Source organism: Drosophila sechellia, chromosome X (assembly GCF_004382195.2).
Source record: "Drosophila sechellia strain sech25 chromosome X, ASM438219v1, whole genome shotgun sequence".
Classification (NCBI taxonomy): Eukaryota; Metazoa; Arthropoda; class Insecta; order Diptera; family Drosophilidae; genus Drosophila; species Drosophila sechellia.
Window position 1 is genome coordinate 18,175,989 of NC_045954.1, and position 23,574 is coordinate 18,199,562.

Consider the following 23,574-nt stretch of genomic DNA (forward strand, 5'->3'; position numbering starts at 1 on the left):
AGCGGTGTTAACCCATGACAAGCCCACGAAAATTTATTAAGCTGCTATGGGGTTTGCTTAAATGGGGTTTGTCTTACGAATTTGCTACAAATTCCTAGGCAAACAAAGCTTACGTCCTGACAACTTGACGTAACAAATTTTGTTAATATTCAAACCCATCAATTAAAAGTCTCAGCTCCACTATACAAATAATAAATTATAAAATAAAAGTCGGTATTCAATAAATAAATTATCGATAGTATTTAGTAAAATAGCTTGACCACGTATAATGAAAAAATATTTTAACAGATAAAAACATTTTTATTGACAAAAAATGTACTATCATTTATAATTTCACTTAATTTATTATTTATTTTTACAGATAAGTAAACTAATATTTTTCGGCCACAAATAATTAATGGGTTAATGGGCTGGGAAAACGGAAATTCAGACAGTCCCAACCCAAGGGTTAAGTAACTAACTAACGAGTCTCGTGCGATGCGAAATCGATGACAGGAACAACAAATGGTGACAGGGTGCCACGGGCAAATGGCCTAAACTTTATTTTCAATTCGTACTAGTGATAAAGAACGATTTCTTTATCTATTCTAATATTTAAGTTACTTTAAATATAAATATGACTATGCTGGTCTCATTAGCTTTGTTATTCAAAGCGAAATCTATCAAGAAAATCCTTGGAAAAATGCTATTAACCCCTTAAACTTTTACAATATCCTAGTATCAGCTTTAGTTGCTCACCAAGTGAAAATCGTAGTTTTCCAATAAAAATCGATGTTTCCAAAGAGTGATTTAAATATTAACTCTCTATTGATTTGGATATAGGTGTATATATAGCACCCTGTTCGTCGGTCACTACCTCCGACATTGACAAATCTACAGCAACAACTTGGCCGGGGTAATCAACCGGCCGACTGGACTTGCACCTTATCCACGTATTTATGTCGGCCAATATGTTTGAATTTCCAATTAATTCGCCGCGCCTGACAAAATGATAAGCATATAGGGATGCGATGCCCTACACACACACACACCCACTGTCCACGTACACAGGGTAGCAAATATAATGTACTTATTTTGGCCCAGTTGGGCGGATGCCTTTCACCTGACAAAAAGCGGACGCACCCCACAAAAGCTGCGGACATTTCAATTTCAATGCAAAATAGCTCGGACGCCCATGATGATGGGCAAAAAGGGGATATAATGCCGCTCAGTGGAATGACAAGCACTGAGAAAAATAAGTTGTACTCCTGAATAAGTAATAATACTCAAATTTATGGGTTCAATGGTTCCTACATTAAAATACCACAAATTATTATTAAATCACTATAAAGGAGTCACACATTTAAGATGTACGGATTATGAGCAGAGTCACCCGGTGCTTCAGCTGTCTTAACAGCGGATTAACATTTTATGTATCGATGCTAATTGAACTGAACTGTATTCTTTCTTTTCTCTTCTTGTAATTTTGCGGTCATAGCGATCAGACGTGATTTTTGTATATGAAGAAATAAATGAAGTTAAATAGTGTATATATGATTCTTATTTGCGAACCCCATTACAATGATGTCAAAGCAGTGAGGCATCACAACTATTCATTGGTGGCCCATGAGGGGAACCTTGCTCATAAGAATCATAATTAATAATTGCTAAAAGCTGTTTGGCAATTTTATCTTCGTGGTCGGCTTCATCCAGATAAATCACCGTGCCTACGTTTTCTATCGCGCTCGCTCTCATCACGACAGAGCAGTATACGCAAACATTCGCGCTCGCTCTCATCACGACAGAGCTAAGTCCCGTTGCCCTTCGATTCCGTTAGATTTGCCGGAATCTCTGCCAACTCAAAAAAACAAGACGTCAAAGAAGAACACCGATAACATACGAGCATTTGTGCATATTACATACAGTGGAGCAAAGTCAGTATAAACAATGTCGAAATTTGATCAACTGGTGCGAGTTCAAACTGACCGCATTGAGTCTTTGAAGCGCTTGTTTAGTAATGTGAAAAAAGACTCGAGTGCGCGGAAAACGGAAATATATTTCGAAAAACGTTTGAATCAAATCGACGAGTTTAACAAAGAATTTCATCAGGCGCATCACACACTTATATGCATGGCAGACTACGAAGAAAGTGTGTATAAGCAACAAAATACAATCAGCCAATTCGAAGACCTAGGCATGGAAGTTTACTGTTTCGTGGCCGAAGAAAAGAAACGAATTTATCCAGGCACAGTGACGCACAACGAATCAGCTAACTCTACAATAACAACACATGTAGAGGAAGTACGGATACCACTGCCAAAATTACCAGTTCCGAAATTCTCTGGCAACTGCGCGGACTGGCCAAGTTTTCATGATGCATTTTTACGCTTAATTCACAATAATGAGCGTCTGGATAAGATTCAAAGGTTCCATTTTTTAAAGGAAGCATTACCAGTAGGCCTGGACAACGACATTCGCCAAATCGCTTTAACTGAAGCAAACTATGAAGTCGCTTGGACCACACTTCTACAACGATATAACAACCCACGAATTGTGTTCGCCAGCCACATGAACATGCTCTACAACTTACCGAATCTTTCGAAAGAAAAATCTGCTGACATACGGTCTATGGTTAGTACAGTCAACGTCTGCATTGCCGCTTGCAATACCGTCAAGGCGCCACTACAGGGAGGAGATTTTTGGCTGACTCATTATCTAACAACCAAACTACCCAAAGACACTCACACAGCTTGGGAGCATCATCTGGGCAGCAAGATTGACGTTCCTTCATACAAAGATCTGCAACAGTTCCTCAATGATCGACTTGTTACGTTAGACGCTATTGAAAGCCGTAACGCGTGCAGCGGCATGAAACAGTCAAATGAAACTTCAGACGGTACTAAACGCGTGCGTGTGCACAGCGCCCACACCAGGTCGGGTGCTTCCGCGTCCGCTTGCTATCATTGTGGCAACTTACACATACTTCGAAGATGTCCGCAATTTCTTTCAATGGATTGCTACCAACGGAAGGAAGTGGCCAGCAAGGCAAAATTGTGTTTAAATTGCCTGGGAAAATCGCACACACAAGCAAGCTGCCCCAGCAACAAGAATTGTCTTCATTGTGGTCAACGTCATCACACTATGTTACATTTTCCAGCAACACAGCCAACGCTGATACCCTCCTCGACATCATGCCAAAGTTCAGCAGCCAGTTCAGATGCCAAGCCGACTCTACAGTGCATGTCAACTACAACTTCATCTATGACTCATCGAAAGGTACTACTAGCAACAGCTCGGGTTGTACTCAGTAACACACAGACAGGATGCCAGGCCACGGTAAACGCGCTTCTTGACCAAGGATCGGAAGCAACTATCATTTCGGAGCATGCTGTACAGTCTCTCCAGCTCTCCCGAAGCACCACTCGCACTTCAATCACCGGAGTCGGTCAAGATTCAGGACGACGCTGCAAATTCATCGTAAGTTGTTCGGTGCAAACAGCAACTAACCCAAATTTCTCGTTAAAGGTCGACGATGCTTATGTTTTGAACACGTTGACATCACACATGCCAAGTCAAAGTTTTCCAGCAGGAAACTGGAGTCATATCCATGGTCTCATGCTCGCAGACCCCTATTATTATAGATCCAAGCGAATCGATATCATTTTTGGAGCCGACCTTATGGCACAACTCTTGTTACCTGGAACTAAGATTGGCTTGCCAAACGAACCCATAGCGCAGAATACTCAACTCGGATGGGTTCTGTTAGGCAATGTTGGCAACACGCATATTACACGCCACATTCGATGTAATCATGCCATAATAAACTCCGAAGAGCTGCTTAAGGTATTTTGCGAGGTAGAATCAGTTCCAGAACGCCCAAAGCTCTCCAAAGAAGATCAATGGTGCGAGTCTTTCTTTAAGCAGACCCATCAACGTCAACCAGACGGCAGTTATCAAGTCCGTTTGCCATTCAAGAGGAACTTTGACCCCAGTATGACGCTCGGAAAATCTCATCAGATCGCCCTGAACAGATATCTTCAACTCGAAAGGCGCCTTCAACGGGACCCAGACAAATGGATCAGATATTGCAAAGGAATTGAAGAATATTTTCAACTAGGTCAAATCACGTTGGCAGAGACGAGCGAAAACTCAACCATAACCACGGATTCCTACGGTCGGCATGTTGCATCATGCGTGCTACCACATCATGCAGTTTTCAAAGAAGAAAGCCTCACCACAAAACAACGTATCGTTTTTGACGCATCGGCCCGGACCTCAAATGGCAGATCGTTAAACGATGTACTATGTGTAGGTCCCACGCTGCAAAATGATCTGCCAGCCGTTCTCTTAAATTGGAGACAATATCAGTTTGTTTTCACTGCCGATATACAACGAATGTATCGCTGTATCAATGTCCACCCTGATGACACGCAGTACCAGAGGATTTTATGGCGGGCGGCGGATGGAGTCATCAAACAACATTGCTTAACTACCGTCACGTTTGGAACAGCGTCTGCACCTTATACAGCTATAAGAGTCATCCATCAAATAGCTGAAGACACACAGACAAAATATCCTATGGCATCCAACGTTCTCAAAAATGAGATATATGTCGACGACATTCTCTCAGGCGATCATTCACAAGAGGCAGCAATACGGAAAAGTTTGCAAACTATGCTAGCTTTAAAATCCTCTGGCATGGAGCTACGAAAATGGGCTAGTAATGACCAGGAGCTGATGGCAACGATACCTCTCGAGCATCGATGCAAGCAGACATCCCTCAGTTGGGACAATGCGGACACCATCAAAACACTGGGTATGTACTGGTTGCCCAAGCAAGATTGCTTCACTTATAAATTACTAGCAAATACTCCAGCCGGTATAACAAAACGAGAAATCCTATCGACCATAGCACGTTTATTCGATCCTCTTGGATTAATCGCTCCAGTTGTAATTTCAGCAAAGATTATATTGAAAGAAATTACACTAGCGAAGCAATATCGCGAGGACGGATCGAGTACATCACTGGATTGGGATGAGCCAGTTCCCAACACCATTGCCGTCAAATGGCAACAATTTCGACAGCAACTAATGAAGGTTAACACGATCAAAATACCACGCAGCGTCAAATTTACGCCACTATTTAGTAGTGAGATACAACTGCACACCTTTTGCGATGGATCCTCCAGTGCTTACGCAGCAGCAGTGTATGCACGCACCCAACAGTCTGATGGGACTTTCTATACAACGCTCATCGTCGCAAAATCAAAAATTTCGCCAACCAAGCCGTTAACAATACCGCGCACTGAGCTATGCGGTGCAGTATTAGCTACCAAACTCACCAAATGGGTGCTGGAGAATAACCGATGGACCAATGCACACATATCTACCTTTTACTGGACCGATGCTACCATTGTTCTGCACTGGATTAAAGGAGACATTACTAGGTGGAAAACGTTTGTAGCCAACCGAGTGTCTTACATTCTCGACCACACCTCAGCGGCTCAGTGGCACCACATAGACACGTCGGAAAACCCAGCAGATTGCGCAACCAGAGGCTTACCACCGAGCCAAATACCTGATATTTGGTGGCATGGCCCATCCTGGCTATGCAAACCACACAATATTTGGGCAAACACGCAATCACAATTGCTCAATCCAGAAGAACGGGATCTGGAGGCCAAATCCATAAAAATTAGAGCCTTCACTACCTTGTCAGACACAAAGGATTCTATTATTGACCGATTCTCGTCGTATACAAAACTGCTACGTGTCACGGCATACATGTTACGATTCTGCCACAATGCTCATGCTCGAGCACAACGAAGTCACGGATCACTCTCTCCTGACGAACTGGATGAGGCCCTGTGCTGCATAGCTCGCCTTGCACAATCCGATACATTTCACGCCGACATCCAAGCGCTTAAAAGGAACGAGCCGTTACCACCCCGCAGCACACTTTCAAATCTTACACCGTTTCTTGACAACAATATCTTGAGGATTCGTGGCCGTCTCAAGCATTCAAATCTCTCTTTTTCTCGAAAACATCCAATTATATTACCTCATTGTCACCTATTTACAGATTTGGTAATTCAACACTCTCATCAGCTCACTCTACATGGCGGCGCTCAATTAACACTGGCTCACATACGATACAAATTCTGGATTCCCAGAGGCAGACAAGCAGTCAGGCGAATCATCCGGAAATGCGTCACATGTTTTAAGGTAGCTCCAGTCGTAGCGAAGCAATTGATGGGTGACTTGCCATTACATCGAGTCAACCCCCCAACTCGTCCGTTCATTACAACAGGAGTTGACTACACCGGTGCGATTGAACTTCAAGCCGCGCGTGTACGAGGATCTACTACCTACAAAGGCTATGTAGCCATTTTTATATGCTTAGCAACCAAGGCGGTCCACTTGGAAGCCGTCACTGGACTTTCAACAGAGCACTTCCTGCAAGCATTTACGCGATTCACCGGACGTCGAGGACAAGTTCAACATATGTATAGTGATAACGGCACCAATTTTGTTGGCGCGAGTACATCGCTTAACCAGCCCATCACTTGCAAGGCAGCCCTAAACGAATCGACATGTCAACATGGGACAAGGTGGCATTTCACACCTCCATATTCTCCCAATTTTGGTGGCATCTGGGAGGCAAACGTGAAAGCAATGAAGCATCATCTTAAACGGATCGTCGGCAGCCACAAGCAGACGTATGAGGAGCTTACTACAGTTTTGATCAGGATTGAAGCATGTTTGAACTCACGTCCACTTTGCCCGCTAACCGCCGACCCTGACGATTTAGAAGTACTAACTCCAGCACATTTCTTAATTGGTGACGCACTACTGGCACCGCCACAAGGTCGGCCGAATAATAAGCCTTTGCGTGAACTATTTCTCGCACAACAACACATGACGCGACAATTCTGGTCCCAATGGTCTCGTGATTGGTTATCACACTTGCAAACTCGGCCAAAGTGGTGCCAAATCAAAGATAATCTTAGCATCAACGACTTAGTCATTATAAAGGATGATAATCTACCACCAGCTAAATGGACAATAGGCCGAGTCGTCGAACTGCACCCTGGATCGGACTCGCTAGTCAGAGTGGTTACATTAAAGACGAAATCTGGCATTCAAAAGAGGTCAATCGCAAAGCTTTGTCCACTTCCGATTTCAACATAATTATGATCAACACACGGATCAAGAATCACAAGGAGCCTTCATGCTGGACGACGCATTGGCGGGCGGCATGTACGGATTATGAGCAGAGTCACCCGGTGCTTCAGCTGTCTTAACAGCGGATTAACATTTTATGTATCGATGCTAATTGAACTGAACTGTATTCTTTCTTTTCTCTTCTTGTAATTTTGCGGTCATAGCGATCAGACGTGATTTTTGTATATGAAGAAATAAATGAAGTTAAATAGTGTATATATGATTCTTATTTGCGAACCCCATTACAATGATGTCAAAGCAGTGAGGCATCACAACTATTCATAAGATACTACAGAAAATCACTTTGAAATTATTCAGGTACTCAACTTATTCCTACGTCTCATTAAAAATAATAAGTTTTATATTTTTTTAGTGTAAATACCACTGAGTTGGCGTTAAATATTACAACTACGCCGATGGTTTCGTCAACTTCAAACATTTCGCAGCATAAATATTACACATTGGCAGGGCAAAAATGAAAGGGAGGCGGTGACAGAGACAGCCCATGACAGAGACAGAGACAGCAGCACAGAAAGAGACAGAGAGAGAGAGCAGGAGAGAGAGGGAGTGAGACCATAAAGAGGGGCTTATAAAGTATTCATTTGAACATGTTGGACCCAAATGCCTTTGAAGGGCAACAAAGAGCCCCACTGCCCAGGCAAATGGAAACTGTTCCGTGCACATTTCTATAAATTCCCACAAAGTTTGCCGAGGAGAAGGCCAGGGGCTGTGTTGTGAAATTTATGCAAATTTCCAAATGTTCAACTGTTGCTCGGTGGTCCCAAGAAGATGGGGAAGGCGATGTATGGGTGTCCATGTATGGGTGTCCATGTATGGGTGTCCATGTATGGGTGTACATGTATGGGTAGAATAGCAAACAACATTTGGTTTGCAAAAAAACAAGGCTGCTGCCACGCCTTCGTAACCCTTTCATGTTGGCCTCTCTGACCTTCGCAATATTTATGCATGAACGCCCTATATAATTGTTTTTTCTATCCCAAGAACGAGACAAGTCAGGAGGTAACGCCATGGTCGAGTGGCTCGCTTATCAGATACCCTTTGATTTGAAAACTTTATAGATGCGACAACATTTCTTACGAATCTGGTATTATATTTGCGGTGCAATCTACAGATCTTAACTTTCCTGGCTTCCTTCACATTTATCATGTATCACATGGTAGCACATAAAGATACCATCTTCAATATATCCCAGTCCATATATTTTTCATTCTTCTGGACAAAAAATCGATTATTTTTGAGAAACTCATGCATGAAATATGTAAATATGTATGAATTGAATTTGTAAATTTATCAAAATACTGAACATTGTGTGAGCTAAATTCCGAGTGCCGTTGCATTTGTTTTCCTGTTCTTTGGCCTACAAAATTCCATTTGATTTTCAATGCTCCTCAAACATGCCACTTAAAAAATATGAACAATTCCAAATTCATTTGGAAGGTAATAAAATCATTCACATCTTTTGTCGAGGGTCGAACACGAGTGCAAGGCAAAGCAGAAAAGGAAATTGAAAAGGAAAGATGAACGGAGAAATGGGAGAGGGTAGGGAGAAAGTAAAAGGGCGGAGAGCAAAAGGGCAAAAGAGCAAAGAGAAAATGCGAACGAGTTAGACATAAATTGCGAAATACTTGGGCGAAAGTAATCCGGCGGAATCCCGAAATCATTGCACAGTTTGCGAGCACTTTCCAACACTTGCACGCCAGCACACAGTTACACATGCAATTTACCAACACACACCCACACCCCCAATGGCACTTGAGTGCACATAAGCCCAGCCCCGCCCACTGGCCCACTGGCCCACCGACCTATGACCCCCATGAGCCACCCGCTCATATGTTGATGCTGCTGCTGCTGCTGTTGTTGCAACAAAAAGCGGAAAGAAAAACTAAAATATAATAAAATAAAAATATTATTATTATCCTTTCATTTTCAAGTGCTTTCCATTGTGTGCCAGTGTATGTGCGGCGTTGAGGGTGCATACATTTATGATACCCCATGGAAAAACGCAGGATGCAGGTCGCAGGATGCAGGATGCAGAATTGTCGGATTCCAGCAAGCACATTAGTTGGCAAATTGGGGAACTAGTTCAATTAATCCGCTCGAACGAAGTTTTGGGAACGCAAGCGGTGGCTAAAGGACTCCATCGAGTCCTGTGCGGCAATAGAAAAAGTTGGCGGTGCCCGACGACGCAACTTTTGCACTCGGAAAATTGAAAATAATTATAATTAGTCGAGGCACAGGCATTAGCTATATTTCAATATCAATTGAAGACATTTAAGCCTCATTTAAAGTATGCTCAACTTTAATGAACCAAAATGCCACTTTTGGTGCCAAAACTTAATATTTTTCAAATATATTTTGTGGCTCAAGGACCCAGCTCCAGCCACCACCGACTAATCAGATTGCCACTCCCCGCTACTTCGATCCATCTTTGAATCTGTATGGCATCCGCTTCGCTCATCTGAATTCCGGAAGTGCCTTTTCCATTTAACTTCCTTCGCACTCACACACAAGTGCATATGAGTACGGATACACATGTATGCATATGGCGAGTTGTACAATTTTTATAAGGACTCCTTGGTGAAAAGTGCGGGAAATGGATGCGAAATCGGTGGGGGCAGCGGGGTGTTGGTGGAAAAAGGGGGCGTGTCGATGCAGTGGCTCTTATTTGCATGCAACATGGAATGGAAATGAATGATGGCGAAGGTGGGCAAATGGGGACAGCAACAAGCTGCATGTGTGTAAATCCATTTATGCTCCAGCGCATTTATAGCCAATTTAAAAGCCCAAAGAGCTGCACTTTCCGAGACCGTCGGCGCGTAGTGGCGGCCACTGGTGGCCACTGGTGGCTACTGGTAGTCACTGGTGGGCGGGTAAAGATAGTTGGCCACTGGCCGTTTGGATATATCATTTACAGGGCGCTTCACTTGGATATAAAAAAGGGGGGAAAGCAGGCAGTTGGCAGCGTTGATTTGTGGTAAATGACTTCCCACGACATCCATCCCCTCCAAAATCCGCCTTGAGCTGCACACTTTGTGCCCTGGCAACATGTCCTGCTCCTGGTGCCGGTCCTCGGCATTCCATTTGCTTGTGGGCCATTTAATTGCGCAGTTGGCGCATGTTTTACGACCAATATGCATAACATGGCATCCACATTCGACATCCGAAAGTCGGTAGGAGGGCAATAACAATGAAAAAAAAGTGCCGCATACTTTTCTGCGCAAGCAGCGTCGAATATCCTTGTTCCAAAGCCCATTAAAGCACCGATTCACTCGCAGAACTATGCAAAATTACGCTTATCGAGCCCCAAGAAAAATGAATAAGCGTAAATAGAGATGGGTTGAAGCTCACTAGTTGCTTGTTCTCCTCATTTTTAAACCTGCAAACATAATTCTTCCTTCACAAAGAATCCATGCTTTTTACAAGGATACAGATTCGAATAGATACATCCGCAAATTCTATATTTCCTGTATCATTTCAGTTTTCTTAACATAGTAGCTCAATGGTGGCCACTGGACACCTTGCAACTTAAATGTTGCCACCTTGTTGAAATTATATTACCGATGGGCTACACCCAATTCATTAGATGTTTTTGTATAAGGCACGTAATAAATTACTAATTTCTTAGTGCTTTAACTATAATAAAACCATATCCCACAGTTTCTGAAAATTTTGGGCTGGACGAGTTGCCACTTTGGTTAACTAATTCGGTTGGGCAAGGGCCTATTTTAGTTATGTTGCATAAAGTGTGAAAATTATGTTTCTTATCTTTATTCAACCTAATACCATTCCCTAAGAATATATTTATATACTATATTTTTCTTTCAAGATTCTTAATTAACATTTTAATATAAAATATTTTCAATACTCACTGGTTGAGGTTGCGCTCGTTGGAACCGGACTGACTCTGAACGTTCTCCGTGTGGCGCCGCTCCTTGTGTACGATGCCCATCAGCTTCATCCATGGATTGTTCTGGGAGCCATGGCCTCCCATGCCGCCACTCTGCCACATGGTCATCTTGGCGGCTGTTTCCCAAATCCGGTTCCGATCGAAGAAACTGTGGCAGTGGCAGCAGCCGCTCTAGCTTTCCAACGAAACCGAAACGAAAATGGACGCGGATACGGAAACGGAAACGCACTCGCGACTTGGAACTTCAGATCAGATATATATATGTACTATACAAATATATATAGAGGACAGATGCCACAGGGCAAGAGTTGAAACTGAGTTATTTCTGGGTTTGGCAGCCGCATCAAGGGTTTTTTAGCTTTTTTTCAGTTTCAGTTTGAACGCCTCACATTTGTCATAGCCGAGAGTTTGGTTTTGGTTGTTGGATGGAATTGAACTACGAGTTTTTGGCTAATGCTTTCAAGTTTCTTTGGGCGGCTAATGTTGCTTCTTGCTTTTGCTTTGCTTTTCTCTTGCTTTTGCTTTGCGTTTTGGTCGTGTTGTGCTGCTGTTCTATTTGTGAGCAACGATTCCCTTCGAATTGCTGTTGGTTTCTTGGCCTATGTCTAAAATTAATAATCACAATGGGCGTAGAACTAATCCTTTACTTCGATATTTTTGGGTCTTCTGCTTGTTAACCAATTTTTAATGCTAATTATTGTTGGGTCTCTCTGCTTTGTTTGTCCTTTCTTGCTTTTTTGCAATTTCCGTATAGGTTCATTAAATTTAGTATGCAAAAATTCCTCTTCTTGTATATTTTGTCTTCTAGCTAAATTTTGCTGGCCAAAGATTCTATCGAATGAAAATATCCGATTATTTATTTAATTTAGGATTTTTGATAGTCGCAGTAGATCGACAATTGAATACCCGATACTCTTTAATTTAAATGGAAGCTAGTTAGGTTATTTGATCAATTATGGAAACCGAAACATGGTTTCATGTTAAAACGGGATGGATATAAAATGGATTTGGAAGAAGCCTAATCGCTATAGCTTGTATCGTCATATTTCGGGTGTTTCGCAATATCGTACAATTTATTTACAATGTATCCGTAGGTATGTACAACATTTAATCCAATTACGACATTTACTATTATTATTTGCTTTTACGAGTGCTTTTTGTTTGAAATTTTAGTTGTAGTTGTTGCTGATATATAGTGCATAGGGCAGGAAGGCGATTAAACGACGATATGAAGAATTACGTGAACGGGAAGCTGGAAATATGATATAAAATGAAAGCACAAATTAGATTTTATTAAATATATTTACAAAATTAGTCGTATATAATGCTTAATCTCTCTTTAATATTATTAATATACGGTTGTATATTATATATACCAATTTATACCTATGCACAGTAAATGGTTCATAATTTATACTGGCTGCATACAAATGCCTTCCCCATTACCATATCCTTCCCATTGAGGACCCAAGAAGCCAAAAACAAAGCTCTCCATCGCTTCAATTATGTCAACGACTAGGATCATCTTCAAATGGGAATCATCATTTGGCTTATGGGAATGTCTCAATATATTTGCAATTTTCAATGTTCGAAAGGGGGGGAAGTCTAGTAATTTCCAGCCCTCCACTGTAAATCTGACAGCAGCAAGTGGCAGGAGTGCGAGGGGTTGTCCGATTCTGTCAGTCTGCTAAGTACTCTCAAGCACCCATACACACACATTCACACTTACACACTGCCACAATCTCTCACATACACACACACACACAACCACCATTTTGGGGACTCGAGCGTGTGCACATTTGCAATGCCATCAACGTCGCATCGAGCACATTAAGAAACCATTCCACCTCGGATCACACTCTCCATCGTCATCGTCATCACCATCATCCTCATCCTCAAACTCATCCTCATCCACATGAACATCCTCGCCCTTATCCTCATCCACCTCCAGTGCCATCCAACAAACGATGTCTGGCTGTGCTGTTAGCAAACTCATTCCCGCCCAGCTGGACACCAGTTATAACCTCAGAATACATAATTATAAAATCGACAACCAAGAGCGCAAAAATCGAGTATCCCGCTGTGAGATACTCACTAAATGGATTTATTATTTTAACTGCCAAAAATAACAAATAAAATTATATAGTATGTGACAGTTTTTTATGGTTTCAACCTTTGCCGGAGATAATTGAATATGCATGGAGAAAAAATAAACAAAGGCGAAAATGTTAAAAACTATCATATTAAAATCATAGTTTTTGTAGCGCAATTTTTTGATTTTCCTTTTTTTAGAGGTGCCCAAAAGTGCGAAACAATATATTTTAAACACGAAAATGTATTTAAACATCCTTGAATTCGCACCTACTGCTGATAATTCAATATATATAGAAAATAAGCAAGTAAAAAGAAAATGGTGGTGGGGTTTTCCATTCATATCCGAATGTGTTTATGCAACAAGATTGTTTTTACGCGTACATTTCACTTAATTTCTTATGACACTTTCCCTTAAAAGAAGTATACATATTTAACCAGCTCCTTAAAAGTTTACTTGACAACAAGCACTTTTCAGCTAAATGCTAATTCGCAACTGTGATTCGGTTTGTAAGCAATTTGGCATTCAGAAATGCCTTTCACGCCTGAGGAGCAAAAGAAGCAAGTCAGGGTGGGCATCATGGGTTAAACAAAGGCAACTCTGACTGCAGCTTCCGGCTGAGCCGCAGTTTCATGTGCAGCTTGTGCGCCTGCAACACAAAGCATTTAACCGTTCGCCATTCACCGATTTTGTCAGATTGCAAAGTTCACTCGAGCGTGCGGCATTCAGGACTCAGAGCTTCAGCTCCAGGAGATGGAAAGGATGCAGCCAGATGCAGGAGATGGAGATGAAGGATGAGCTGCGGATTCTAAAGACCTTGCTTCTTCTTTTTTATCGCTTTTGTTGCAGTTTGTCGCCTGTCGCCTGTAGCCAACTTGCAACGCTTCAGCTCGACGATCTGTCAACGTCAACGGTGCGTATGATAAATTTTTATTGTGCATCTGTCATGAGTCCCACCATAGCACGATTCCCCCCATCCGCCCGCCATTTGACATTTCCCATTTTCCCCTCGGCCTCTTTCCACTTTTCACTTTCCACTTGGCCACTGCACTTGCTGCCCTACGACCAATTTAAACTAATTACCTTTCAGTCTCTATAAAATATATATTGTCATGCCAACCAAACACTGGCCCCACAATCTGTATTATTTACACAAAAATTATATCGCATTATGAGCCCCAGCACCTGGTCGAACTGGAGGATGGGTTTGGTCTAGGGGATAACAACTGGCGGCCATAGGACGATATTAAGCGGCATGTCCTGTGGCTGCCCAATACTCTTGTGGGGCAAGTGCAATAAATTACCTGCAAAGGGAATAAAAAATCGGCGAGTAGAGTGAGCCGGTGGAGGAAAAGCAGAAAGGAGACTAGAAATGAAGGAAAAGTGGCAAATGGAAAGGCATTTAATGCAGTTACCTATACACTTTTGAGAATGAAAATACATTAGCTAACTCAAATATATACTTTTTGAATTGAATTAATTTAATATTTCATTGTAATCCGTTTCAAAAAAAGCTTAATAATAATATGGAACAATTATATGATATAATAAGTAATTATCAGTAGATAACCCCTTTGGGTAAGGGCATTTGATCTTGCTGAATGAGTTTCCTGCTGTGATTCACCCCTTTAAAGCAGTTACCTGAACCCATTTCGTACCTGCACCTGCTATTAATTTGATAAGCCAGAGGTGGGTCTGCAATTAGCCAGGAAACTAGGAGGAGCTCGAACAGAATTTAAATAGGCTGATAATTAAGCGACGTTGTCTCCTTGACACCTGGGAGATTGGGGTGAAATAAAAGCCCAGACCATCTCCACCCCAGTAAAAAAGGATCCAAGACAAGGACTCGCATGGGAAAAACTTTGGCGGCAAGTGAAAAAATCAAAATTCGACGATGAAAGAAAGTGGATACGGTAAATGTTGGCAAAGTTCAATTAACGCTTACCTCAATTAACTCGTTATAAACGGATTGTTTGACATTCATGTCAACTCTGCGAAACGCATAAATATAAAATATTTCATCTGCCTTTCTTGTGAATACTAGATAACACGATTTTAATTGTTTTATTGCATATATTACAGCCCATTTATTAATGCCCATGCTTAATTAATCGAACTTTTTTATCGCACATAAATTAATAGCTTCTACTTAATCTAAACTCGCCCTGATTTTAAATTCAAACTTTGACCCAACTGTTTAATCCGATTTTCCTCGATACTCGCTCCGCTGACTTTCTGCATTAAGCTGTGTTGGAACTCCCCAAAGTCCCCGTGGCATCGGTGTCTTCTCACCTCGGCCGTAATCCGAATCCGGAATCCAGAATATGGAATTCCCATGGCCATCTACTCAACTACCCAGCCAACAAACCCATCCTCGTCCTCGGAGAATCCGTCGTGTCACCCGACATTTCCCACCGGGGGATAGTTTCCTGCCACGCGCAACTTGACGGGGGATTTTCGGTAAACATTTTTGGCCAACGAGCTAAGCTCCCCATTGAATATTTAATTAGGGAAATTATGGCGGGGCCAAAAAGGATTAACAACTAAGTTGCCCGGGCAGCTGGCGAAAGAAAAAACAACAACAACAAAAAAATGAAAATAACGCTCAGGTTGCCAGGACTCACTTGTGTTGGATCAATAGCGACCATGGCGTGGCATAGGTATCCATGTCCACTTCCACTACCACCGGAGGACTGCTCGGGATAAGATGGTAGGCCACGGGTCAAATGCTCAGCTTAGTGCTGATGAAGATGCTAATTACCATAATGATGACGACGGTGCAAATTTCCCCAACAACAGCCGCCCAAGAAGAAGCTCTCGAAGAAGGAGAAGGCCCGCCTGGAGGCCGAGCAGGCCGAGCTCATGCGGATTGAAATGGAGAAGGAAAAGTAAGTGGCACAAATATTTATAAAAGGATGCACTCTTTTCTATCAAAGCTTACCAACAACTAAGGCGAGCCATATTACACTGATTGCAAATTGCCCTTTTAATTTGAGCCCTGATGAAAACCAATCCATGTCGTTCGATCCCCAATCCCCTGCAGACTCAAGAAGCTTGAGGAGGCGCGTCAGCGCAAGAAACTGGAAATGGAGCAGGCGAAGCACCGCCAGCAACAGGAGGTGGCGGAGAACCGCCAGAGGAGGTCCCAGCTCAAGGACAGCATGCTCTTCTTCGACGCCGTGCGAACGGCCATCGAAGCCATCAAGGATGGGGAGCGGCACGAGCGGGACTGGGAGAAGTTTATGCGCTGCAACGGACTGCCGAATGCTGCCAGTCCCAGTGACTTGAGGAAGTACATCCACCAGTGGCACACGGACATAGCCAAGCGGCATCTGGAGTCCCGGAACTGGCTACTCCGCACCGATGAGCGCACACTGCTGACCCAGGATGCCCAGGTGCCGGATCTCACGAGGATTTCACTGCGCCAACAGCAGGGCAGATTGGGCGATGTCTACGCCCACAGGATTAAGGAGGTTCTGGGGGTAACACTGCCATTCAAGTAAGTTTCCACAGAATTATAATGGTGACTCATATCTTAGATCCTCAACGAGCTGGACGAAATGCTGCCGTTCAAGCAGAAATCCGCACTTATTGCCGCCGATCTTGTGAAGCTCAAGACCGAAATGCGGGTGTTTCTCAAACAACATCTGGACGAGTTCACCTACAAGACCATGTCGCATATCGAGAGGGATATGGAGTGAGTTTCTCCTGATGATTCCATTTCCTCCTACTTATAATCATTATCATCATCATGCAGAATCGATAGACCTGGTGTGTCAAAGCACATTTACAGCTCTGATGTATTTCAGAGTTTTGTTTGGACCTTTTCGAAGGATGCTCAAATGTAATCTATAAAGCTGAGAATACATAACAATTATCTTGAGATAGTTTATATTTCTCAGATCTCTTAACCCGAAAGCGCGAATTGGAGAACAGTCGTCTCACAACGAGATCGATTTTCCCACCATCGAAATGCAAATCTCACTTCCGCCCACAGTTCATTTGCAGAGTTCAGCTCTACGGGGACTCTGGTTGAACTACGATCACTTTAGTGACTACTGCAGTAGTTACTGCTTAAAACATGCCCGATCAGCAAATGCCAGTAAGCTGTGTGGTAGGATGAACACTCATAAGGCCCACTGTACCATGTAGTAGCATAGTCTTAGTTATGAAGCCCACAGTGGCAGATCATATCCCCGTTAGGAATAAGAATATTATTGTTATCTCGCTCTTACTTATAAGCTAGCATTAAGAGATAAGAATGTATACCTAGCTCACTCACAAACACATACACACTTCAGAGAGTATAAGAAAAGAGGAATAGGCGAGACGCGGCATTCGGTGGCGTGTGCTTAAAGAGACAAGTCGAATGAGGGCATTGTGAAATTATTTAAAGGGTTGAGTGCGCAGATATTCATTTTTTCGGCGTCCACAGCTGTATTCGTAATATAAGTCAACTTAATAATTGATCATATGATTTCCAAATCATATTTGCATCACCAATATTGCCATATTAAAATGCAAATCAGCTGCAAACCTAATTAAGTTAGATAGAAACATAGAATTTGAATCACAGGACTTCTTCGCTATAAGTATATTGATATAAATTCATTTTAATTTTGATGATATATTAACTAAATTTTACAATAGTGGATCCATATTTTAATGCGATCTGATTTGCAGATATCCTGCGGCAAACGAAGCGGGAATGGCGCAAGCGCAAGGAGATTCTGCAGGCGATGCTGGACGACTGTGGCCGGGAGATTCCGCTCTCGGAGCTGGAGCAGCTCACCCAGGACCAGCACTCGGCCAGCTCGCAGCCGCCGAGGGAACGCACCTACGACGTGGACAAACTGTACGCGGAGTACGAGGACGAGCTGAGCAAAGCCCATCGCAGGGCCATTGGACCGGAGGCCTACGGAATGCTGGAGACGGACGTGAATCTGCGCAAGTACCGCATCATTGGCGGTGTCTACTGCATCGACTTTCTCGAAACTCCGCAGCAGGATAAGCAGCTAAATGCCAGATCCTTCATTCGCACCAGTTGAGCATTGCATTATTAAAGAATATTTAAGGAAGAATATATTACAGCTATTAGTAAAAAGCAAATGAATTATAGGAAGTCCCTTTACTATTGAGTTATCCTTTCCACCACTTGCAGTCACTTCGGCCAACAGCTTGGTGCACAAGGAGTACTACCAGACGTACAAGCCACCACCTCCCGTTTTGCCCGGAGTGCGCCGATTGCCCGAGGAGATTGAAGCCGAGATGCGAATGATTGAAGCGGCATTGGACAAACTGGCACTGGTTACCTTGCAGTGAGTATTAGTGTAAGCCCAAAAAACAAAAAAAAAACCAATTCCATGCGAATATAATCCCAAAGATTGCCGGACTCGGTGATTTGGTTCGAGCCACCTGTGGCCTGTCGCTGGGAAACCAATGTGGAGACCCTGGAAATGGAGCTAGCCGATGGCATGAAGCCGGAGGGTAAGAAACCACACGGCGAGGGAGATGGCGAGGCGGACGGCACGGGTGCGGTGAGTGGAACGGCAGCTGCCACCACAGCCACGCCCACCGAGGCCACACCCCTCTCCACGCACGCTCAGCCCAGCCCCCTGAAGAGCTCACCCCGCTGTCCGGCCCGCATGCGTTCCCATAAATCGGACATGGGCGGGGAATCCCGGCAGCAGATGCTTCGTGAAATCAACGACTTTGATCTGCGTGCCATACCCAGCGATGTGGATTTGTACGGGCTAGTCAAGGACTTTGTGGTACCACGTTTGCCTCAGGGATTCTGCGTTCGCCTGGAGCAATCGACGCCGGTCATGTCCACGAGCTTAAGGCAACGAAAGGTGATGTTCCTGGCTCGACAGGCCCACATCCGATTGGGCCAGGTCAAGGATATGGCAGACGATCAACTGGAGATACCCAAGGAACTGCAAAGGCTGCAGCTCAACTCTAAACCGGGCCTGGGTGCTGAGTTTCTGGACACTGAGGAGCCGGCAGAGATGTTCCCACCACTGTGTTTCGATAAGCTCCTGAAGTTCCGGCAACTGGCACCACGCTCCCGGGCACCAGCCCACCTCCAGGGCTACCTCTTTTCCCAGCTAATTGAGGACATGGATCGATTGTGGCGTCTGCAGCTGCCCAGGGATCAGCAGGAGGAGCTCATCCAGCAGATATCCGAGCAGCTGTCACCCACTGGTTCGCGAACGAGTGAGACAGGTGAGACATATACTAACTATTCGAAGTTCAGGACTAAGTCAATTGAGTTCTTCAGGTGAGAAGGAGCCCCGGGAGGCGGAAAACGATGGAGATCTGGCTGAGAATATGCAACCACTTAGCCAGGAGCTGGTGGATGTGCTGCAACCGGCCGCAGCAGCCGCCGCCTTTGCCTACTACACGGGCATCTCCTTTGTCCGGGACTCACAGCTTCCGGCGGAACCGGAACCAGAGCCCTCAGCCAAACGCTCCAACAGCATGGACAGCAGCGAGGACGACGACGACGATGTGGACAGCCTGGTGGAGCTGCTCGAAGGAGCCTCCACGGCGGCAAACACTTTGCATGACCTGCTGGGTCCGGCGACGCACAGCGACAACAGCGACAGCGAAAGGTAAATAGGTACAATATATATGTAGAGGGTATACTATATACGTGGGGCTGACAGATTGATCGATCTGGGCGCTGCTCAATGATTGAGCGGGAAATTGAAATTTATTTATACGATTTAATTTAAATGTATAGCAAACAGAAGATGAGCAATGTGGCTGCCATCACGCAGGGCAAGTGGAGCACCCGCGATGTCCACGATACCAAGTTCAATGAGGACAAGCTATCCATACAGTTTCGAACAGGCAGATTGGGTAGGAAATGTAGTACGCTGACTTTACAAATATCATAATAATAAGCCAACCAAACGAACAGGTATTTTCGGATTTGCTTTGAATAAGTACAGCAATATGCCATATCAAACTTGGGACCTGCGACCTGATATGAAGAAGTAAGTTAATCTAGCTCTAAATAACTAACCTAATACTCTTCAATTCTCTAGTCCCGGCACTATCATCTTCAGTTTTACTGCCTCTCTCATAAGTCTGGACATGACGATAACTAAATCAGGCTATACGGTGAATAATTTCCAGGGTGGCAGTACGCAGGGCATCACCGATATGATTGGGAAAACACTATCACTAGCGGAACTAAAGGCCACCCTGATTTTGTCCGCCGTGGATATTTTCCCGGACGAGGATGCCTTCTGCTACACGGAGGGATCCTGCGAGAAGAACTACGTGATGGAGATGCACTGCTATGCCTGTCTGTCCACCTTGGCTCAGTCGCACAACTTTAGTTGGTCACGTTGGAACCTTCTGGCAGGTTCCCGAACTGCTGTTCTGCTGGTCCGCGAGCTAATCGAGGGCAAGAAGGTGCCATACTACTCCACTCTATTGGTGACCCCACTAAAGACTTCGATAATCGATTGCACAGAAGTATCGGCCAGCTTCAATGCCGTGGGTATACCGGGAATGGAGTATTACGCGGATCTATATCAACTATCGCAGGCTCATGCTCAGCCTGGGAGTCTGGAGAAACAGAGGACCATGAATCCCGTGCTCAGGGACAATGTGGCCAAGATCCTGATGGCCATTCGACCGCTGAGTCTATGTTGAGCTAAGCTAAATACATTCAAAACGAAATCCAATTTAATTTCTCTTCATCTCAAAAAACCGTGCAATTCATACCAGTAGGATGCCATTCACTAGGCTAATGGTCTTATACAAAACCTTTCGGACTTAACGTGAAATTTGTTATGCAGAACATACATAATGCTGGGCCATATCGATAATTCAGCTTTTTATCCACTTAGGAATAGCGCTTAGCCACAAAGGCATCATCAATCTCCACTGAAATTGTCTCCCTCTCCAATTATAATACATTTCCATTGTCATCAGTTTGTCGCTTCCCTTATGGACCCTTCTTATATGTATGCCGCCCATTAGTCCCCATTCTTAGTCGCCTTCTCACATATAGACTCACATATATATGTACACACACACACTCACTCAGACTACCGCTCAAAGGCAGCACAATTAACATATTCACTGCGAGCTTATCCTTTAATGCTCGCCTGGGCCTCTTGCCATTTTTTCACTTTGCCCGTCATTCCCTTTTTGGCCCCTGGCGAAAGAGGAAGAAGCGGTTAAGGAGCAGGAAGAGAGAAAAGTAGCCGAATACAACGGCCATTTAATACCCTCGAAGCTCAAAAACTCTTGCCATGTTTTTCGCAAAACGAAAAAAGAATATAAACCAATGATACAAAGATACTTAAATTACCATTTCTACTATAATTTTGAAGTTCTTCCTATAAAAAGAAATTATATCATTTCATACACTTCCACAAATTCCATATTCCCTTTAGCAACACTGTCCAACTGTCGCGTAGCAGAAATTAGAAGCAAAGCGACCACACTGCGTATACGCAACTTGCGTGTGGGGGGCTGTTATGTTTTTTCGTTCACTTTTCGGAGGCTGGGGGTAAACTTCCCGCTTATTGTGGCCGCCAGTGAAGGTCGCACAGCGCAATTGGCGCCAAGCTGTCTGACAACTGCGTCAACTGAAATGCCCCCCCCCCCCCCTGCTCCATCGCCGCCTTCACCTACTGCTCCTCTTTCCATCGCAACCCCGCCCCTTATTCAGCTGTCGTTTGTTTTGTTAATGAGCAAGTCCGTCCCAAGCCCCCCGATGCCCCGCCAACAGCGCTGTTTTCCATATGCATAAATAAATAATTAAAAAGTATTTGTCTTTACCAAATTCAATTGAAAGCGCACTGGGAATTTAGGGCGCCTGTTGGATTCAATGAAGAATTATGAGTACCCTAAACAGACATAAAAAACATTTAAAATTAATACTCGCTCTTTTTAACTATTTAATACCACTTTAAATAATTTATTATAATTTTACTTGGTCATTTGTAGTGTTTTTTGTATACACTTCCTTATTTTATTTCCCAATAATTATGCATTTATAGAGGGTACCTTTTGTAACCGCCGTTGCCATTTAACCTTTTCTCATAACCGTTTACCCCTTGACAGATGTGTGCAGCATTTGCGGTTTTGTTTTTCGACTTGTTGTGCAACAACAGGGATAGTAAACCACACTTTTCTGCTGCATGCCCTGCGATCCTGTGGCCTAATCGCATATGAATTACCGTTGATGTGGCAGCTTTTGATTTTTTTTGGCTGTGGTGGGGTGGTCGGAAGGCAAGTGTGAACTTTGTTTCCGTTTCCGGTTTCGACACCTGCAAACGATACCCGTTTCCCGCTTTTCGTTAACCGCACATACACCTGTCGGATGGCCGCCGAACTTGTATGTGCTACCCATTTGTGCCAATTGGCTACACTGATTTGGGTTGTAAACATTTGTTTGGCTTGTCTAAACAGTTTTTTGCATAAATTAAATATTTTGCACAATTTGCTGAATTATCTGTGAGATCTCATGACCATTTCGGGGTTTTATTTATTTCGATGCACGGCATTATTCAAGTCAAATCCGTTTGCCTGGCACATTACATGTGTTAAGTGCAGAGCATAACTATGCAAATGTTCGCCAGCGCGTGGGCGTGTGCGTAAATAATGTTGGTGCTTTAATCAAGACCGAAATTCTTGTTACCTGGCATCAACAATAAATCTGTTTTTTTCGTTTTATTTTATTTTATTTCTTTACTTGTATTTTTCTGCACAATCTTAACAACTGAGCGCATGTGTGTGTGTGTATGCGACTTTAATGCGCTGCTTTTGTAGCACACATACGAGGACATGCCATTAAATCCGCAGGCGGCGCACAAAAGTATGCTACGTAATTTAAGTTAATAGCTGACTCGCACACGCACACAGACAAAAGGCGCGAAAGAGAGAGAGCGAGAGAGAGAGAGAGTGAGAGACATACACACAAGCACACACGCATTCAGAGTTTCGCGTCTGTTCAAATTACAATTCATTATGTACAGGTGGCGAGCGAGTGAGTGTGTGCACACGGTGAGTAGGTGCACTGGAATATCCTGCTTGGTCCTTAATCTTATCATATACGACTAGTGTCTTGAAATTTTGAATAACGCTGTCTAAAAGTATGCAACGATGGTTTTCTATCTGACTGTCAACGTGCAGTATTTTTATAGCATACGTTTACACACTTTTTACATGAATAAGGAGCATCATCTCCTTAAATCAGTTAGTATAAAAATATTAAATAATAAAATATACTCCGATTGTAAACTTTAGCTACCGCTTTTCTTCCCAGTGTATTGGTGCGATCTGACTGAGAGGGAGCATTGTCAGGCAGCGGGCTTGTGACGCA

General features: G+C 43.5%; 2 protein-coding genes across 3 annotated transcripts in view; one reads left to right on the top strand and one right to left on the bottom strand.

Moving 5' to 3' along the window:
- The window catches only part of LOC6614805 (potassium voltage-gated channel protein Shaker), a 119,355-nt gene extending 108,029 nt beyond the window's left edge, over positions 1–11,326 (bottom strand). For both annotated transcript variants that reach the window (XM_032725497.1, XM_032725496.1), the window contains exon 1: positions 11,094–11,326. In XM_032725497.1, coding sequence (XP_032581388.1) covers positions 11,094–11,239 — 146 coding nt within the window. In that variant the 5' untranslated portion in view covers positions 11,240–11,326. The remainder of the gene's footprint in view (positions 1–11,093) is intronic.
- A 4,624-nt stretch (positions 11,327–15,950) lies between these two features.
- LOC6614812 (axonemal 84 kDa protein) lies at positions 15,951–21,156 on the top strand. Its single transcript, XM_032725506.1, has 11 exons — positions 15,951–16,111; positions 16,267–16,705; positions 16,763–16,920; positions 17,126–17,325; positions 17,907–18,266; positions 18,385–18,541; positions 18,607–19,448; positions 19,504–19,837; positions 19,969–20,087; positions 20,149–20,224; positions 20,276–21,156. Exons 1-11 carry the CDS (start codon positions 16,086–16,088, stop codon positions 20,889–20,891), a joined length of 3,327 nt encoding a protein of 1,108 aa, XP_032581397.1. The 5' UTR covers positions 15,951–16,085; the 3' UTR covers positions 20,892–21,156.
- Positions 21,157–23,574: the final 2,418 nt, after the last annotated feature.

What these genes read in the sequence shown, in the direction of transcription:
- LOC6614812 (XM_032725506.1), top strand. Translation starts at nt 16,086, where the DNA reads ATGCGGATTGAAATGGAGAAGGAAAA. An exon ending in TGCCCGATCAGCAAATGCCA is followed by an intron (nt 17,326 to 17,906) that starts GTAAGCTGTGTG and finishes TCTGATTTGCAG; the next exon opens with ATATCCTGCGGCAAACGAAG. An exon ending in TTCGCGAACGAGTGAGACAG is followed by an intron (nt 19,449 to 19,503) that starts GTGAGACATATA and finishes TGAGTTCTTCAG; the next exon opens with GTGAGAAGGAGCCCCGGGAG.